Source organism: Coturnix japonica, chromosome 25 (assembly GCF_054131305.1).
Source record: "Coturnix japonica strain WE chromosome 25, WE-NBRP24, whole genome shotgun sequence".
Classification (NCBI taxonomy): Eukaryota; Metazoa; Chordata; class Aves; order Galliformes; family Phasianidae; genus Coturnix; species Coturnix japonica.
The window spans coordinates 7,725,889-7,746,252 of NC_140687.1; the positions used below are offsets into that span (position 1 = coordinate 7,725,889).

The window sequence follows — 20,364 nt, forward strand, 5'->3', positions numbered from 1 at the left end:
CTCCCAGCAAGGAGTCCCAATTACCAAGGCTCGTCAGCTGTTTTTGGTGGCACTAGTTTTAATAGGACTCCTTGGTTGGCCCTGCCCCGCATGCTTGTTGTATGCAGTGGAAGCAGGGACAGGTAGCTGGGAAGGGGCCAGGGATGCCGTCTGGACATGCATGGGATCAGGAAGGCTGAGGCACAGATGGAACTGAACTTGGCGAGGGATGTAAAAATAACCAGAAGGGAGCCTACAGGTGCACTGGGCAGAAGTGACAGACCTGGGAGAGTGCACTCCCTCTGACAAATGAGGAGGGAGAACTGGCTTTAACCAACATGGAGAAGCGCAAGGTACTCTATGAGTGCTTTGCTGTCTGGATTCTGCTGGAGATATTCTTCCACCTGGCTCCTGGCTTGTACCAGCTGGAGAGAGCACAAAGGGCCACCAGAAGTTATCTCATAAAGGAATGGCCAACCTGCAGAAAAGGCTCCAAAGATCCCCCTCCCAAGCATGGCCAGGTTTACAACAGAGACTTTACCCTCGGCTTCCTGTTAATGAATCACCACCGAAGACCTGAAAGTGGTTCAGCACACCCATTAAAATCACAACCCTCCACACTTGTTTCAAGCATATACCCCTTAATTTCTATGATGACAAACCTTATGACATATAGTAGCTGTTTGCCCCACTGCTTCAAGTACCCAGGAGGAAAAGAACACAAATGCATGCTGGCCACTTGTCTGATCTCAGGGCAGACTGAAGGCACCAGAAGGAGAGATGGAAGTGAGCAGAGGAGGACTGTAGCAAGTCATAGAGGCAAGGAATGAGGTGGAAAGCAAGTCAAGAAGGCCAACAGAATAAAACAAAGATGTACCAGATATGAAAGTTTATTAAATACCAAGTTGGAACATAAATATCTGGAATTAAATATAGCATATTAGTGTCATAAAATACATTCATATAAAAAGGTGCAGCACCAATTAGACAGAAGGTTGAAACATTAATTTTCCTTCTTCCCACTATGAACCGCTTCAGGTTCATCATGTGTTCATCTACCAACTGTGAATGTCTTAAGATGGGTCAAATTCTAATGCAAAATCCAACAAGGATATCAAGTCAGAAATATCAAAAAGGTCACATTAAAGCTTTCTTGGCACTGCTACACACGCACAGTATTTTTAAACCCTAGGTGCGTGAAGGTGACAGCAATGTAAAGTGCATTCTTCTCCAGCTTAATCACTGCTAAAACTTCCACTTAACCAGCAGAAATATTCACAGCATCAGGACGGAAACAGCTGGCAGGAATCCAATCAAAATCTCCTATGCGTTAAAATAACACTGGAGACTCTACCACAAACAGTGGAAGGGTTAAATAGAACCAAAGGAATGCTTCTGGTAAAACCTTTAACAAAAAACATGGAGCAAAATAATGTGTCAAAAACATTTTGACAGTTCCGTCAAGTTCAAGAGCCAACCTTACTCAGTCTGACAGTAATTAAAAATAGATATGGTTCTTATCCTGAGTGCAAAATAAACTGACTACCCCTCGGTGACCAACAGGTAAGTGCAGAGTGTCAACCTATTTAATATATTTAAAATTTATATTCAAACCGCAGTAAAGATGTTTCCACACTAAGCTGCAGGATGGGAAGTCACAGACCTCCTATGTAAACAAATGATCTCCAGTACTTTTCCCTTTACATTTTAAATAAAAATATATTTAGATCAGGTAATTTTGGTTTAAAACATCCCGGTACTCCTGTACCGCTCTGCAAAGGGGATCCTGGTCAACATTGAGATTTTTTGAAGATCCATAAGTAGATTTCATTAGAGAAGCTCTAGCAGTTTCAAGCTCAGCGGTGGCTGGAAAGAAAAGAAACAAGATTGACGATGTTACTTTTACAGTAGATTGAGTCAAATCAGTCACTGTAAAAACATTACTGATAACTGATCAGGCTATGCTCTACAGAGATATTTAAAAACTTCCAAGGAAAACACAAATCAAAAAGGAAGGCATAAAGGAAGAAACATTTTTTCACATTCAATGATCAGCCAATACAATTTTTAAAGCTAGTTAAAGAAATTCCAGGTTTTAGAAACACAGAATGGTTTGGGCTGGAAGGGACCTTTTAAGATCACCCAGTTCCAATCTCCCTTCTATAGGCAGGGACAGCTCCCTCTAGACCAGGTTCCTCAGAGCCCCATCCGGACTGGCTCTGAATGCCTGCAAGATGGGGGCTATGCACAACATCTCTAAGCAACCTGTTCCAGAGTCTCACCACCCTTACATTAGGAAGTAAAGAGTTTCTTCCTAATATCTAGTCTAAATCTACCTACTTTCAAGTTTACAGCCATTTCTCCGCATCCTGTTATTACATGCCCATATATATATATGAAAGTTTTAGCCTTAACTTTAACTGCCAGGGATGTCTTAACTTTCCCTGGCTAAACCCTCTTTCGTTCATGGAAACACATCTTCGATGGAAGCAGAAAAGGATTTTCAGTACTTCCATCCATCAGCCTTTTCCAGACAAGATCCCCAGACCAAGCAAATACTACGGCTCCTACTACACATGTAATTATGTTTGAATATGCAAATGAGCACATGGCAATGGGTTTCTGTCTATTCAGGGAAATTGGAAGAGCTGTGAAGCAACAGCTGGATTCTCAAGGGCTCCCTGCTTCAAAATAACTCTAGGAACAGCAGCAGTGACTCTGGCAGAATGCTAATTGTGAAACAGTATGAATTCTTCTCTGAAGACCTGGCCTTTTATTATAGAACAGGCTTTACACTGCATATTAAAAGCAATCAGTTCATGCTGTGTTTGCCTATATATTGCTGAATGATTTTTACCTAAAGAAAGGCTATCTTTTCCACTGATTCTTCTTTATCCAAAGACAAGTATGACAACATGTCAGGTACAAAAAAAAGCAATGAAAAAGAGCGAGCAAAAATTAAGAACACCAGAAAATGTATATGGTATATATGAAGTGCTGAATGCAATGAATGTATGCAGAAAGAGAAGTAGTGACAGAAGTCCATAAAAATCTTATTTCTGGGCTTTTTTTTTTTTTTTTTACATTTGATGTTTGTGTCTGAGGATGAAAGGTGACTTGAACTTAAGCCAAGTGTATCTGTGCGGGGGAGATGGTTTGCTCTCCATGCTTTTTCTCAAAAGCAGCTGCAGAACATTCTGAAGAGTATATTGGTTAGCAGGAAGTTTTCCATTAAAACTCTCTAAGTTAGAGTTAAAAACAGCCCCACACTGTGCTTCAAACAGCACAAATCTTGACAACTTTTGAAAATAATTACATAGAAGTTACGAACAGTCATCACCTTCCTTAAAAACACTGATATCAGAGTAGCATATTACCTTGCTGAAGTTCCTTATTGATTTTTTCCTCCAATTCCTTCTGTACCTAGAATTATAAATAACACATGCATTATAAATAACACTGCACATTTTATTAAGTAACAGAAACCAGCTTGGATCTCTAGAAAGGAGCATTTGCCCCTCGCTCTCCCAGGAGATGTTTATTTACTGTCATTTATTCTGAATGCAAAGTTTTCATAAGGAGAAATTAGACCTTTTAAAGGGCCACAGTCCAAACACCGTATGTGATCATTTACATTTGAAGATATTTGCGACTCCTGTGTTATTTTCCATCAGGTCTTTAACGCATAGAAGTAATTGTCAAAACAGACAGCATATAGCTTCCAGACTCATGTAATTAGCAAATACAGTTAAGTGCTTGGAGCATGTGGCTTACGTGGAGAGGCTGAGAGCATCAGGACTGTTAAGCCTGGAGAACAGAAGGCTTGTGGTCTCACCTACAGGTGTAATTATCTGACTGTGGGATGCAGCATAAAGAAGACAGAGCAAGAAATTTCTCGGTGGTGCCAAGTAAAAGAACAAGAGGAACAGGCAGAAGTCAAAAGAGTGGAAATTTATAAGACTGCTAAAAATCAGGAGTGCAGACAGGAAATAAAATCAGAAAGGAAACAGAAACTGAGAGACGGAATGGGAAGTAGGTGTTCCCTTTCTTATGCTACCAGTAGGAAAACTGGTTTCATGAATCCATGCACTCACGCTGGTTGCAGCTAGCAGAAGTCACTATTATTTCCTGCACCCACTTTTCAGAGCTGCATTTCTTTCTCTTGTTTGTAATCAGTGCAATTTGTTTTTTCAAACAGTTGCATGGACAAAGTAATTGATACCAGCATTTTGAATAACAGCGGCGTAAAGTATTTTCAGCTTCTTATCCCTGAAGCTTTATCAAAGCTTTTGCAAAATCAAAGCCAAAATCTACACGAGCTTCCTCATCCCAGGAGATGCTCACACTCTACTTCAGATAACCTCCCTTACTTTGAAAAACACCAAATGTGCACTGAGAGCTTTACATAAAAACAAAAGTGCAAGATGACTACACGAGGCAAACTCCAATTTAAGTTCCTTAGTTTCCAGTTATTATGAACTTTACTGTCAGGAGAACTTGTAATCTCCTCCATCCAAGAAGGCAGCACTTAGTTTGAATTTAATAGCAATACAGAGGTGTTTTTTTTTGTTGTTTTTTTTTTTTTCCCAATAGAAGGAAACAGATTACTGGAAAAATCTGAGGTATAACTGAAGCAAAGACAAGGCTCAGAGTCAGGTAAACTCTTGTCTTTTTAAGTAGCCTGGTGAACAGGCCAAGTACTAAGCAGCACAACTGGCAAAGTACTTCAAAGCTATTGCAGAAGTTGCAATCATGTATAAATTGCTGCAAAATATTATAAAGCTGTGAAGACTTGAAGAGTAGGTTGTTGTTTTCTCAGGTAATAATACATAGCAGGAAGCACAAAAAGAAATGTTTACTAGGCACAGCATGCATCCCACAGCAGACTGTATAGGAAGAAGCAAAGCAATCATACTCACATCATCCTAGTTTTAAAGGATGTCTTTGTTAGTATTAATGTACTAAAAGAAACTAAAAATGAAGATCAGTAAGGAAAAAAACAACGTGGCTTGACCAGAGATGTCTGATGAGCTGAGCAAAGATGTCAAAGTTATCCATTTCAAGTATGTCATACACTTATGCACATTCTATACAGTAAAGTTTAATAAATAGCTTAGCTGGGAACTTCCAATGCCACAGCAGCTGCTTATTAAATTTTCTCTAGTTGAAAAAAAAGAAAAAAAAAACAATACAAAAACCTTACATAAGTACATAGTTATGTGTATATACAGTTAGATAGTTCATCATTTAGATGTCAGTATTTTTGGTGTCTGAGCACTCTAGGAATTCTGTACAATCTTAATGACCTAAAGTCTTCATCACTGAAGAGTATTTCACAATGCTTACCTTATCCATGTACACTTCAACTTTTTTTCTTGCCAATAATGCAGTCCCAGCAGCATCTAGGAAGCATTCCCCTTGGCTGAAGCTTCTGTTCAGTGTGGAATTGTTTCTGAGATTTCCCAGTTCAGCTGAATATTTTCCTGGACTTGCAGTAGGACCTCCACTGACAGTGCTGCTCGCAATTAAAGATTTGTTTCTTTGGCGTTCCTCAAAGAGCTTACAATTGGCTTCTGCAAGTCTCTTGGTTGTTCTGAAATATTTAAAAACACACAAAGAATTATCTTTGATAATATTTTTGCAGAGTCACTTCTTCCAGGTCTTTGACTACTATTCAGCTTTTGAAAAGAGAAGGCATTAGAAGTCCAAAATGAGAGGGGCCCAAAGGCCATGTGTTAAAATGCTATCAACTTCAAACATGGGCCAGTGATGCCATAACTAGTGGTGTGACTGCTAGAACACTGAAGTGAAATGATGGTGGTTCCAAAAATAAAGGGGAAAGGTTTTAGAGGGTTACGCTTACATCCATAGTGCTGACAAGACACAGAAAAAGGATTTTAGGAGGAAACAGTACAAGGTTTTTCATGCAAGCTACTGCTACTTCACGTCTTGTTACCACTCCAAAAAAGCACGCACTTACCTATCCAGCTTATTTGCTAGCCTTATTCTCATTTTCATTTCTTCACGATGCAGCTCTTTGTATTTTTCCACTTCCGCAAGCATAGATTCGTTTTGAAAAATACTGTCTTTGGTATTTTTTATTTTGTCCAACTCACATTCAACCTCTTTTATTCTGCACTTCAGCTGGTCTCTCAGCGAGGCATGATGATTTTCTCTGATTTGTTCTATCTTGTCTTGTGAGGCTGCCTGGACCTGAAGCAGATAATACAATTTCAACCATTGCAAAGAAAAAGTGAACTGCATCTCCCTATACGGTTGCCCATAACCAATTTAAAGGGCCCAGTTTTACTCAACTGAGTCAACTGGACCTTTTCACTACTATCAGCAATCAAGGCAAAACCCTGGAACCAACACGTTAAATAACTGTTTTCATCCAGACAGATCTGCTCTTAGCAATATTACTTATGGGAGCAGCTACTAAAAGAATGCTATGGCTGAAGGACAGGGCACACAAAAAGGATTCTACAAAGAAATTATGAGAATCCCATCCCCACTCTTTCTGCCCCACGGTACCTTCAGTGACTTCTTCCCTGAGCATTTTATCCTGTACAATGATAAAACATAACCTGTACGTATGGCCAAGCCATCTCTAAGTTATAGCATTCATGTGATGAACAGCAATAACAAGATGACCAGATGGCCATAGCTTCTTCTAAGAACTGCAAAACAGAAGTCTGTCAAGGGACGGCTATTAGCTTGGGGACTTTGTCTTTAATTATTAATTAATTAATTAATTAAATTAATTAATTTATTAGCTTGGGGACTTAGCTTTTAGGGACTAAAGTAAGTTCTTTACTAGAAGAGTGGTTAGGTCCTGGAACAGGCTGCCAAGGGAGGTTGTGGATGCCCCGTCCTTGGAGGTGTTCAAGGCCAGGTTGGACGGGGCCCTGGGCAACCTGATCTAGTAAAGGTGTATGTTTGGTGGCCCTGCTAGGCAGGGGGGTTGGAACTACATGATCCTTGAGGTCCCTTCCAACCCGGGTAATTCTGTGATTCTGTGATTCTGTGACCTGCAGGCAAATTACACACACAAAAGCACTTTCGCCAAACAATTTTCCATTCTTCCACTTCCCTTCAGGAAATATAGAAGTATGGCACTAACACAAAAAAACAAAGTACGAACAAGAAATGGCAAAAAGAAGTTACATAATAAAAACTACAGACATACACAACAAATTCACTTACCTGCAAAAACAAATTGACTTCTTGAAGTTTTTGATTTATTTCTTGTGCAGCTCGCTCTTCCACTTCTTTCTTGTATCGTTCGATTTGGTTGTAAGTCATCATGTGCACATTGTGGACAGCCTCCAGATGTTGTCTCAGGTTTGCCACCTCTTCTTTCAGCTGGCATCTGGTCTTCTCTAGTTTTTCATGTTTTTTCATGTTTAGAGCCAGCAGTTCTTGCAAATAATGGTTTTGTCCTTGTAGTTGGACACATTTTTTACACTCTAAATCCAGCTGATGAGAAAGTTCAGTAACCTACAGACAGTAATAAAATGAACTTAGAGGGGTGTAAAATTATTCTCTGAAAATTTATGAAGGGGAAGACCATCAAGTCTGTAACTGTCATCTGCTGACTCAGTACCCGAGTCAAAGGAAAGACAAGATCATCTTTTAAGGGAAGAACAACTTTTAAGTTCTTGCCAATAGGGTTCCTTGACTTACAACCTTCCTCAGTTCTGCAGCAAGTAAAAGATCAACAAGTAGCAAACTAGCAGAATTTCACTTACGGGAGTGTGCTGAAAGGCACTAGGGCCATTCTTTTGTGCACTGCTCTACTGCTCGATGGAAATCAAACCACTCTACCCAGACAGCAGAAAGAATGCCTATCATGCTTCAGGGGGAATGTTCCAGGACAGAGTTAACTGGGCACAGGAAACAAGTACTCCTCCTGCCATTGCTCTTGAAAGCTTTGTAAACAGTGCTTCAAAAAGCAGCTTCCACAGCAGTGGTAAAGGAAGGTATTTTCTCTCTAGGTCAAATCCAGTGTCTGGTTGCAAGAATATGTACAAAATATGAGATGTTTCAGTAGTTTCCAAGGTCAACTGTGAAGCCAATTTTCTCTCCCAGAAATATAACTTTTCCATACCTACTGAAAAGAATATTACAAGACTCTAGAAATTAACATGACCCAAACAAAACAACAACAACAACAAACAAACAAACAAACAACAACAAAAACAACAACAAAAAAAAAACACCAAAAAAACCAAAAAGAAACAACAAGAACTTGCCTTTGTTCTTGATTTTTCAACTTCATTCACCATTTCAGAATACCTGTTCTTCATTTCTCCCTGGAAATTGAACTGGGAGTCTCTTTCTTTGGCTTCATGCATCTTTAGTTTTTTCACAGCTTTCTTCAAAAGGCTCTTGAACCTGCACAACAAATCAGTCAAGAAAATAAGCAAAGGAACTAGGTATCTATTTGTCACGCTTGTACAAGAAAAGCATAGCTATGGCTTGCTTCATTTTTAACATGCTCAACAGGCCAAAAGTTAATAAGAAAAACCAGCATTTCAATGCAATAGATCACCTGGAGGGTCCAAATTTCACCTCAACAGAGGAAAAAAAGACTTCCCTCCCAGAAGTGCAAGGCAGCCTACATTTGCTCTTCTTATGGCAGCTACAGAAAATCATAGGCTCATGTACCAGAACTGTCTTGCAAGAACTGATGTGAGATCTGAATTTGCTCAGAGTTAAACACACCTGCTTTTACATGTAAGTTCCTTAAAGCCTGATTTCTAACCTACATGAGCTCTCTTTCAAGTACTAGTGAACCATACCTGTCACATTCCTTCTGCAGTTCAGTATTTCTTTCCCTTTCCTGGTCAAGACATGCTTCAAGTGGTCGTTTCAATTCTATCGGCTTCTTCACATTCTTTCTTTCATTCTCACACTTTCAAAAAACAAACAAACAAAAATACATGATACACTCAGCACAGGACAGTACACATAGCAACTGCAGATAGCACATATCCATCCTTTTGCCACATTCAGCAGAACACTGAGGCACAGGATTCTTGTAAACATTTAAATCACTTCAGGCTTCACACAAGCGGGCCAAGACCTAGGGATACCAATTAACGCCCCTGCTGAAGCAAATGCTCCTCTGCCCCCTTATTGGGCTTCGTCCCAAAAAGCTGGAAAAAAGATGCTAGAGAACAGCTTCCGCAGTTCCTCTGCTAATAGGTCAGCTTGCACAGGTAGCCACAGCCCTGGAGAACACTGCACACTCTACAGCATTCATTCCAATGACCAGCAGGCTCTTGTGGAAGAGTCTGCTTTTCTGGAATTCACCAGTGTCTTCTCAGTCATTACTTCCATATCTTATTTGTGGGTGTTTACTAATTTAGTTGCTGTTCCTCATGGTGTTTTTTCAGACAAACTACAGGAGAACTGGCAACTAGTTCTGTAGTTTGCATTTGCACCTTATTTATTCTGCAAGGGTTTTAAGCTCCTGTTATTCTGAAAACATGCAGCAGTTCCTCCGTACACTGCACTGAAAATAAGGGGTGTTTTAATCCTGCTTGGAAATCAAGGGGTCAGACAATAACCAGAAGGAAATCAAATAAAGAACACAGGAACTGCTGCCTTGCTCCATGTGCTCAACTGGTATCAAACCACACCGTCTTTCTGACAGCACAACTCCGAGATATTCTCTTGGCTTTTATTCAATTCCTTCATGACACCCAAATCACAATAGTACTCAGGGCCTGAGTAGCAGGGATATAAAATCAGAGTATGTAAGAACTCAAGAAAATGTCAGCATTGCTCTGGGTATTGGCTAGGTGTTAGGGACTGTTTTCTGGGCTCACTTCTTCTAAAAGCTCAGCATTTTCCCTACTCAGTTTAGCAATATGGTCTTCAAGGTGGGCTCTCGACTTTCGATCTTCCTCGCACATCATGCATGAGCCTCTGGATGTCATAGCCAACATATTCTGATTTTGTATCTATGGAAACAACAATGACAAAGGGAATGCCAAGATAACCAGAGAGACAACACTGCACATAAACTGCATTATAAACTATTAACTCAAATGGAGGCAGGGCTAAGCTCTCACAACTAAGGATCTATAGTGAATGTTACACTGAGTTTATAAAAGATGGCTTGAGAAGCACCATCAAGAATAGCACTTAATGCTAGTGGAAAAAGTGAATGCTCTCTATACGATAAAATGAGGTTACATCATTTGGAGATAAGAAGACACACATACAACATTAACTCACAGTTTTCTTAAAATTCCCTACACTTACTGACTGTGAAATAACTGCAGATCTCCTCAGAGCAAGAAAATGTTTTCAGAACAGCAATGTTACTTATCCTTTTACACAAAGGAGCAAAGATTTGCATCACAGATGCATTTGTGTGTAAACAAGTTTGCTTATTCAGTTCCCTTTGTAAAGAATGAAAGTTGTCTACATGCTTTGAATAGCACATTTTAAGAAAAAGAGAGACATCCCTGACGTACAGAAGGACATAAAAACCTGAGCTTAAAGGCTTATATGACAAACTCATAAAACTTCCTCATGTGTCTTTACAGGATATGTTAAATGTCGGTTCTCCCTATGTGACAATGTATGGGTAAAATACAGAAGTGTTAAAAATGCTAAAAACCTTCTAATTGGTATATCACCAAAAGAAGATGACAGGAAAGGAACCTGGAAAAGAACTCAGACTTTTCTGGTGCAGATAATCAACAGCTTTTCCCTTCCACTAGATCCTTCTTATTCTCCCTATAGCAGCTTAATTTTCCAACAGCAAACTAATTAAAGAATATTCCAAGGTTACACAAGATGCTAAGCCATGCATGCGCACCAGCTACTTCCCAGCTGCCTGCCACTGACTGCACAGCATTACTTCACCTAGTTGTTCTTTCCTTACCTCAGCCCCCTGCGGGGCAGTAAAGTACCAACACATATTCACAAATGGAAAAAGAACCTAATGAGCTCAGGTGGAAACTATGACAAAGCTCTGAAGATAAAATAGATTTCTCACATCCAGGTTTCCCCTCCCAGATCTCAACCACACATCTCCCTCCTGCTGACACTGTCCGTCCTATCCATCAAAAGAATCATGCTGATTAACACAAACATTTTCATACTACTGCAAAGACAGAAATGGCAGCAGTGAAAGGTGGAGATTTACAACCTTTACCTTATGGGAAAACTCTCAAAACTGGAGAATAGACCATCAGGATTTTCAGAGTACCCTACAGTCACACCACAGCTCAGATGACTCAGCTCCCCTATGATCCCCAGGAAAACCACATAACTTCCCCACGAAAAATATCTAAATAGGCTCAGAAGCTCACATAAAAAAATAAAAAATAAATAAATAAAAGGGAAGTTTATGACTGGCTTACTGAGGCTTCAGTTCTCTTGTCCTGGTGTTGCGCAGCAGCTTCCACCCTGGCATTTTCCATTTCAAGCCTTAAAGAGAAGCACAGATCTTATTAGACAAATCCATAATAGCGCACACTGCAAAAGAATGGTGTGAAAGAATGCTATTTAAAGCAAGAGCTTCTTTTAAAATCATGTTTTACCCTGATGATGCAACAAGACAATTCTGACGTTTTCAGAGAATCCCAGAAAGCAAAACCTTGCTTCACTCTGTTATTTTCTTACCGTTGGACATGTTCTTCCAGCTGCTTTATTGTAGAACTGCTTCTGGAAGCTGCTAACAGAAGGTCTTTCATTTTTTGGTTAGAAGCTGATATTTGTCTTTCCTTATTATCTAGGTCAGTCTTCAAATCTTGAATGCAACGCTCATATTGAATACGCTGTTTTTCAGAGTCATGTAACTGTAAAGTAGCAATGAGAATCCTCAGCAGCCCGGTTAGGTTCAGTATAGAGAGCTCAGTGAGCACTGAAGAATTTGGATATTGCATGTATCTACATACACCCCCTACCCAAAGTACTGGAATCGTTTCCAATTCATTCAAGCCTTCATTTCTCTTAGCAAATGAACAATAACAGATGATATTTCATCATCTGTGACACTGGCCTCTCCCATCTGTACAAAGGATTTTCTATAACACCATTATGAGCATTGACACTGCCAATCCTACCTTCTCAGTGGCTTGTGACATCCTGAAATTACTTGTTTGCTATTCTATCGAAAATATTAACCAAAAAAACCTCATCCTTTTCCTAAAGTGATTTCACAGCTCATTAGTATGTTATTATGGTAGATGTTTCAGAAAAAACCCACAACTCTCACAGAGAGCAAAAAAGAAAAACTCAAATTCAGCTGTCCAGTATTTCTACTTTTTCTCAGAAATCAGACACCAAACTTGGCCAAACCAAAAGCGATAACCTACTGAGACACCAGGTCATTTTGCAAAGCAGCTTATCAAATACAGATCTTCTCCAGTTAAAGACATAATGACTTCGTGTCGAAGACCACCCAGTCATGGACACCAAGTGCACAGAACAATGCAGTTCATATACTTGTCTTTAAATCTATACCCCTGAATTTATTTCTAGGACAGGAGGACATTTGCTTATACTTTGAACTCTCTGCTCTGATTTGGCACAGGCATGACTGTGATCACAGATGACAAGAGGCAAGTTGAGAAGACTAAGGGGATAAAGGCCACCTTATAGTGTTTACAACTGTCACGGTTTGAACTAAAAATCCACCTGCGCCTGTGACAGGGGGCCGTGGGCCCCGGAGGGGCCCTAGGCCGAAAGGAAAAAAAATTAATTAGGAAAAGAAAACAGCGGCAACGATCTAAGGAGGCACACTTATTTACTAAATACTATATCAAAATACAGGATAACACAATATAATACAATATAATTGAAAATTGAAAATTGAGCTAACGAATCAAGCAAAATAGGAGAGAGAATGAGTCCCGTAACCGAGAGGCCTACTGTAAATCTAGGCGAACGGCTGAAGGCTCCCACACACTCCCCTGAACGCCAGAACTCGAAAGACGTCAGTCTGTTCTGCGACAGAGTTAATATAGAGTCCAGGTCCCGTGACCTATCGTGTTGTTCCCTGGGAGATGTAGTCTTCTTCTGTAAGTTGCAGATTCAGTAAAATTATTCATGCTTTATATGATGTTATGATGTGGAATACTGATAGCAAAAATTATAAAATTATTAAACCATGACATTCCAACCCTTATTCTACATCATTACATTATGTTTACACATACATACACACTCATATGTATAATTGTGAATAATCAGCAACCTTATTTTCCTCAACAATTTGTATTTATTCCATACAAATCCCTAAGTTGAGAACAAAACTCTATAACCTAACCTACTATTTATTAATTTTGAGAAAATGGCAAAACTGCCAGAAAAAGGAAAACACGTCAGTGGTGGAGGAGAAAGGCAGTGCTAGTAGGGCGTCCCCCACATCAAGGTGCACTCATCCTTTCCCAGCCACAACAGCAGTTTTCCCTTTGACTTATACTTCTTTCCATGTGTGCTCTACACATGCATGGCCAGTGCACGAATATAGAGTCCAGATGGAAAAACTTGCTTACAAAATGCCCAATTAAGGTATATAGAGAAAAAAGTGTTTCCTTAACATTAATCCACTCTATCTTAAGTCCTGTACCTAATTGAACTATTCTGTACCTAATTGAAATATTTTCTGAGACTCTACCTATATATCTACAGGAAAATCATTGGCTGCACTCCCCCAACATCAAATTCCCTTGTGGTACACATTGGACATTCCCATTTTTGTCCATCACCCACCACGTGCACCCAGGTCCCTGGGCAAAGACAGTACCCTGGAGAGGTTTGCCCTTTCCAGACACTGGAAGGACCCAAACCGTCTTTCCCAACATGCTCTTTATGTGTACTACAGGAACCTTATCTCCCTCCACGGTACGTAGGGAGCTGGATTGGTTAGGACCATTACGATTACTAGATCCTTGAGTGTTGACCAACCAGGTGGCTTCTGCTAAATGGTTCTCCCAATTTTTATACGTTCCGCCACCCATTGCTTTCAACATAGTTTTCAACAACCCATTGAATCGTTCAATCTTACCAGAAGCTGGTGCATGATAGGGAATATGGTAAATCCACTCAATGCCATGATTTTTGGCCCAAGTGGTTACAAGAGAATTTTTAAAATGGGTCCCATTATCTGATTCAATTCTTTCCGGAGTGCCATGCCGCCACAGGATTTCCTTTTCCAACCCTAATATGGTGTTTTGGGCGGTAGCATGGGGTACTGCATATGTTTCAAGCCACCCAGTGGTTGCCTCCACCATGGTGAGTACATAACACTTACCATTGCGAGATCGTGGCAAGGTGATATAATCAACCTGCCATGCCTCCCCATATTTATACTTTTGCCATCGCCCTTCCCCCCAAAAAGGTTTCATCCTCTTGGCTTGTTTAATTATGGCGCATGTTTCACAATCATGAATAACTTGAGCAATAGCGTCCATAGTTAAGTCCACCCCTCGGTCTCTGGCCCACTTATATGTTGCATCCCTTCCTTGATGACCTGAAGTCTCATGGGCCCACCGAGCTAGGAATAATTCACCCTTGTTCTGCCAGTCCAAATCTATTTGAGCCACCTCAATTTTGGCAGCTCGATCAACCTGATGGTTATTTTTATGTTCTTCAGTAGCCTTACTTTTAGGCACATGAGCATCTACATGGCGCACCTTTACAACAATGTTCCTTATTCGGGCAGCAATGTCTTTCCACAGTTCAGCAGCCCAAACAGGTTTACCCTTTCGTTGCCAATTATCATCCTCCCACTGTTGCAACCACCCCCATAAGGCATTTGCCACCATCCATGAATCAGTATAAAGATGAAGCATTGGCCACCTCTCCCGTTCAGCCAGATCTAAAGCCAGCTGAACAGCCTTTACCTCTGCAAACTGACTTGATTCTCCTTTACCTTCAGTGGCCTCTGCAACTTGTCGTGTGGGGCTCCATACAGCAGCTTTCCATCTGCGATGCTTCCCTACAATACTTCTTTTCGTTTTCTGGTAGCTCATTGTATGGTGGTGCCTCTTTAGCACGTGATACCTCTTCTGTAGGTGGTGTTTCAATTTTTTTACTCTCAGGCCAGTCCATGATCACTTCTAGAATTCCAGGACGGCTGAGTTTTCCCATTCGAGCTCGTTGAGTAATTAATGAAATCCACTTACTCCAAGTGGCATCAGTAGCATGATGGGTGGAGGGAACCTGTCCTTTAAACATCCAGTTTATTACTGGCAAGCGAGGTGCTAGAAGAAGCTGAACCTCTGTCCCAACTACTTCAGAAGCAGCCCGAACCCCCTCATACACGGCTAAGATCTCCTTCTCAGTTGGAGTGTAGCGCTCCTCAGACCCTTTATATGCTCGACTCCAAAATCCTAGGGGTTGGCCTCGGGTCTCTCCTGAGGCTCTTTGCCACAAACTCCAGGTGGGACCTTTCTCTCCAGCAGCAGTGTAGAGGATGTTCTTCACATCCTGTCCCGTCCGTACTGGCCCCAAGGCCACGGCACGGGCTATTTCTTGTTTTATCTGCTCAAAAGCCTGCTGCTGCTCAGGACCCCATGAGAAATTATTCTTCTTCCATGTTACCTGATAGAGAGGGCTCACTATGTGGCTGTAGTTTGGGACATGCATTCTCCAAAAGCCCACTACTCCCAGAAAAGATTGGGTCTCTGTTTTATTTGTGGGCGGAGACATAGCAGTGATTTTGTCAATCACATCTGCTGGGATGTGACGACGTCCATCTTGCCATTTTATACCTAAGAACTGGATTTCCTGGGCAGGCCCCTTCACCTTGCTGCGCTTAATGGCAAAACCAGCTTTCAAAAGAATTTGGATTATCTGTTTCCCTTTCTTGGAAACCTCTGCTGCTGTATGGCCCCACACTACAATGTCATCAATATACTACAAGTGTTCAGGAGCATTACCCTGTTCCAAAACAGCTTGGATCAATCCATGGCAAATTGTTGGGCTGTGCTTCCACCCCTGGGGTAAACGGTTCCAGGTATACTGAATACCTCTCCAGGTAAAAGCAAACTGTGGCCTACATTTTGCAGCCAATGGGATGGAAAAGAAGGCATTAGCAATATCAATGGTGGCATACCACCTAGCTTCTTTTGACTCCAATTCATACTGGAGTTCTAGCATGTCTGGTACAGCAGCACTTAATGGAGGTGTAACTTCATTCAGGCCACGGTAATCTACCGTCAGCCTCCATTCCCCACTGGTTTTACGCACTGGCCATATGGGGCTGTTAAAAGGCGAGTGCGTTTTGCTAATCACTCCCTGATTTTCTAATTGGCGAATCAGCTTGTGAATGGGGAGCAATGAGTCCCTATTGGTGCGGTACTGCCGTCTGTGAACCACTTTGGTGGCAATTGGTACCTCTTGGTCTTTTACCTGGAGCAACCCCACAGCAGAAGGATCATCTGACAGACCAGGTAAAGTTGACAGCTGCTTAACACCATTTGTGTTTACAGCAGCTATCCCAAAGGCCCATCGATACCCCTTGGGATCCTTGAAATATCCCATCCTAAGGTAATCGATTCCCAGTATACATGGAGCCTCTGGACCAGTCACAATAGGGTGCCTTCGCCAGTTTTTACCAGTGAGGCTTATTTCGGCCTCCAACATAGTCAATTCTTGGGAACCCCCAGTCACTCCATGGATATATATTGGTTGTGTCCCTTGGTGACTTGAGGGCATTAGGGTGCATTGTGCACCAGTGTCCACCAAGGCTTTATATTTCTGTGGTTGAGATGTGCCAGGCCACTTAATCCACACAGTCCAGTATACTCTGTTGTCCCTTTCCCCCCCCTGGCTGGGGGCAGGGCCCCTCTATTGTTTACCTCGTTGACTTGCAGCAACTGGAACTCTCCACTTCTTGGAAGAGTTCACCTTGGTAGTTGTTTCACCTTGTAATTCTTTCACTCGTGCCTGAAGTGCAGAGGTGGATGAATTACACCACTTCTTCATGTCCTCCCCATGACTACAGAGGAAAAGCAACAAGGCAAGACGTGTAGTCTCATTGTTGATTCGAGGTGACTTATCATCGTCATTTGCTTGAATACGAGGACGTCTCTTTTTAATGGTTGAGATTTTCGATGATACAGATCGAGAGGAACTCATGTTGTTTAGCTTCCTCAATAGGCGATTGTGGAAATCCTGGTTTCCATCATCTTGTACCACCATGGATTCATCTACATCAGGTACATTAGCCAATTTGTCAATAATATCATTTTGTGTTCCCTCCACTTCGTTTAATCTTTCCACAATTTTGACAATGGCTGAAGTATACAGATTAACTTCTGTGGCGCTTATAAATAATTCAAGTTCCTGAAGTCTGCCAATTAGTTCATTCACAAAGGGTTTCCTGTCCCCTTTGCCATATACTAATGCAAGTGCACTGGCATGCTTTTCTGGAGCTGCTTTTGTAAAGTCACGCCACATTTGTCGTGGAACGCGGACTGCTTCAGGATCATGTAATTGGTCTGGATCATTACGATTGAACTCGCGGCTGTATAGCATTTCCACCAGAGCATTTTCTCTCAAAAATTGGATACCTTTCTCAATATCAGTCCATTTCTTTCTCTCAGGCTCCAAGTCCCGTTTAAAGGGGAATCTATCTCTTACCGCTATCAACATCCGCTTCCAAAGGGTGTAGGACCGATTTTGGCATGTGCCAATACCTCTGTCCACACGTGGGTCCCTGGAAATGCTACCCAGTTGGCGAGCTTCACTGCCATCGAGCCATGCACTGTTGGCACCATTGTCCCAGCAGCGAAGTAACCAAGTGACCATATTTTCTTTTGGCTGACGTGTGTAATCCTTTCTTAGATCTCGAATTTCACTCAGTTTAAAAGATCGATCAATAATGGTCGTAATACTTTGCTCACCTTTTGCTCTATCAAGAGTCCCAGGTGTTGATGGTGGCAACTGTGTTGATGAGGCTGCCCCATCTACAAGTTTGGACTTGAGAAATTCTCGTAAAGAAAAAGTAGCTTTTGGCTCCTCTTCTGACTCTGACCCTGACCCTGATGCTTGTGTTATTTCCTCCAGGTAACCCTCCTTCTTTTTCCTCTCTCCTAACTTTCTCTGCTCCTCTAACTTCTTCTGCTCCTCTATCATCTTCTGCTCCTCTATCATCTTCTGCTCCTCTATCATCTTCTTATACCCCTCTAACATCCTCTGCTCCTCCAACTTCTTCTGGTCTTCTGACTCCCCCTGCTCCCCTGAGTCTCCTGAGTCCTGCTCTCCTAACTCCCTCCGCTCTTCTAACTCCTTCTGCATTTTCTCTAACTGAGTTGAAACTTGTTTTGTCTTTCGCCCTCTTACAGGGGCAACCAACATTGTATCTGGTGTCCCAGATGGTTGGTCCAATTGGACTACCTGTGCCCCCGGTGGCTGGTCAGATTGGACTACATGTGCCCCCAATGGCTGGCCAAATTGGACTACATGTGCCCCTGGTAGTTGGTTAAATACATTCAACTCACCCTGGAGGGCACATAGCTGGTCTCGGAGAGCGTTCCGCTCAAACTGGACAGCACCAAGCTCAGTCTGGAGGCTGTTGTAGTTGGACTGGAGAGTGTTGTACCCGAACCGGAGGACGTTATGCTCGGCCTGGAGGGCAGTGTGCTCAGTCTGGAGTGTGTTGAGCTTGGTCTGGATGGCATTGTGCTCGGTCTGAAGAGCGTTATGCTCGGACTGGAGGGCATTATGCTCAGACTGAAGAGTGTTGTGCTCGGTCCGGAGGGCATTGTGCTCAGTCTGAAGAGCGTTATGCTCGGACCGGAGGGCATTATGCACAGACTGAAGAGTGTTGTGCTCGGACTGGAGGGTGTCGCAGTTGGATTGGAAGGCATCATGCTTGGCCTGGAGGGTGCCGCACTCAGACTGGACGGCATCATACTTGGACTGGAGAGTGTTGTGCTCGGTCTGGAGGGCATTGTGCTCGGTCCGGAGGGCATCGCGCTCAGTCTGGAGAGTGTTGTACTCGGACCGGAGGGCGCTGTGCTCGGACTGGAGAGTGTCGTGCTCGGACCGGAGGGCGCTGTGCTCGGACTGGAGAGTGTCGTGCTCAGACCGGAGGGCGCTGTGCTCGGACTGGAGAGTGTCGTGCTCGGACCGGAGGGCATCGCGCTCAGTCTGGAGAGTGTCATGCTCGGACTGGAGGGCGCCGTGCTCGGACTGGAGAGTGTCGTGCTCGGACTGGAGGGTGCCGTGCTCGGACTGGAGAGTGTTGAGTTGGGATTGCAGGGAGCTTTTCTCATCCCAAAGTTTTTCTGCGTCAGCTCTAAGATTCTCTTTCTCGTACCAGATTGAGTCTCGTTGGTACAGGAGATCTTTTCTCTCAGCTTCAAAAACTTTTTCTCTCTCTACCTTCTCATCCCAAAGTTTTTCTGCGTCAGCTCTAAGACTCTCTTTCTCGTACCAGATTGAGTCTCGTTGGTACAGGAGATCTTTTCTCTCAGCTTCAAAAGCTTTTTCTCTCTCTACCTTCTCAGTCCAAAGTTTTTCTGCCTCAGCTCTAAGACTCTCCTTCTCGGCCCTGAGACTCTCTCTCTCAGCTTCAAAAACTTCCCTCTCAGGAATGGTATTGAATAAGGCCCGATAAGCATTAGCTAGGCCCAAAATCATTTGTGCCTCCTGAGATCTGCCTGAGCCACAACATTCCTGCCTCAAATATGCAATCAAACTCTCAGGATTCTTCAAGTGTTCAGGAGTGAAGCTCCATAACACTGAAGATGTCTGTCCTTTGAGAATCTCTTCAAAGCCTCTCCACACTCCCTGCCACTCAGTATTCTCTGGTTCTAGGGAAGACTTCCTCCGGATGTTATAAATCCAGATACTGAGTGAGATTATTACAATAATCAACAGTAAGATCAGGGAGATTAAGAGTGTGGCCCACTGATCATTCAAAAACTGCATAAAGGATTCATAGAAAGAAAGAGGAGCACGCTTAAAAATCACCATTTCTGTATAATTAGTTGCATTAGTTGCTCCCTCTGGAGCTGTATACAGATACGAAGTGAGCATTGCTAACCATGCTTTCAATCCATTATACAATTGTATAGCTCCATAAGAAAAAGTGGCTAGCTTAAACATGACCCAATATGTTCGGAGCGTCTCAAAAAAGGAACCAATGACACACAGTCCCTGGTAAAACAAATTTAGTAGAGAAAACATTTTTTTTTTCCTCCAATAGAGAGAAAAAAGTAAAAGAAAACAAAGCTCAGCAGTGTTTATAAAATATACTGGAGTATTGGCAGTCCGCCTGGACTTTCAAGGTCAAGCTCGCAGGTGCAGAATCACAAACACGAGATAGCTCCTTAACAGGGAAAAAAACTCGTAGCTATGTTAAAAGCTAAAAGAGCAACAGAAGAAAACACAGAAAAACAGCAA

General features: G+C 42.1%; 1 protein-coding gene and 1 long non-coding RNA gene across 2 annotated transcripts; both read right to left on the reverse strand.

Annotated features, from left to right (window-relative positions):
• Positions 1-853: 853 nt before the first annotated feature.
• LOC146756895 (uncharacterized) lies at positions 854-5,605 on the reverse strand. Its single transcript, XR_014937176.1, has 3 exons — positions 5,326-5,605; positions 3,357-3,402; positions 854-1,845 (listed from the first exon to the last, which is right to left on the reverse strand). It is a non-coding gene; the product is annotated as an uncharacterized LOC146756895 (long non-coding RNA).
• A 219-nt stretch (positions 5,606-5,824) lies between these two features.
• Positions 5,825-11,903, reverse strand: LOC146756896 (ankyrin repeat domain-containing protein 26-like). Its single transcript, XM_085523832.1, has 7 exons — positions 11,626-11,903; positions 11,364-11,430; positions 8,784-8,896; positions 8,235-8,376; positions 7,147-7,479; positions 5,960-6,192; positions 5,825-5,852 (listed from the first exon to the last, which is right to left on the reverse strand). The coding sequence occupies exons 1-7, from the start codon at positions 11,886-11,888 to the stop codon at positions 5,825-5,827; spliced, it is 1,179 nt and encodes a 392-aa protein (XP_085379958.1). The 5' UTR covers positions 11,889-11,903.
• Between the last annotated feature and the right edge of the window lie 8,461 nt (positions 11,904-20,364).

Coding starts and splice junctions, on each gene's coding strand:
- LOC146756896 (XM_085523832.1), bottom strand. CDS start 11,888: ATGCAATATCCAAATTCTTCAGTGCTCACTGAGCTCTCTATACTGAAC. Junction 11,431..11,625: donor CTGGAAGAACATGTCCAACG/GTAAGAAAATAA, acceptor CTTCTCTTTAAG/GCTTGAAATGGAAAATGCCA. Junction 7,480..8,234: donor TTGAAAAATCAAGAACAAAG/GCAAGTTCTTGT, acceptor TACTGTCTGTAG/GTTACTGAACTTTCTCATCA.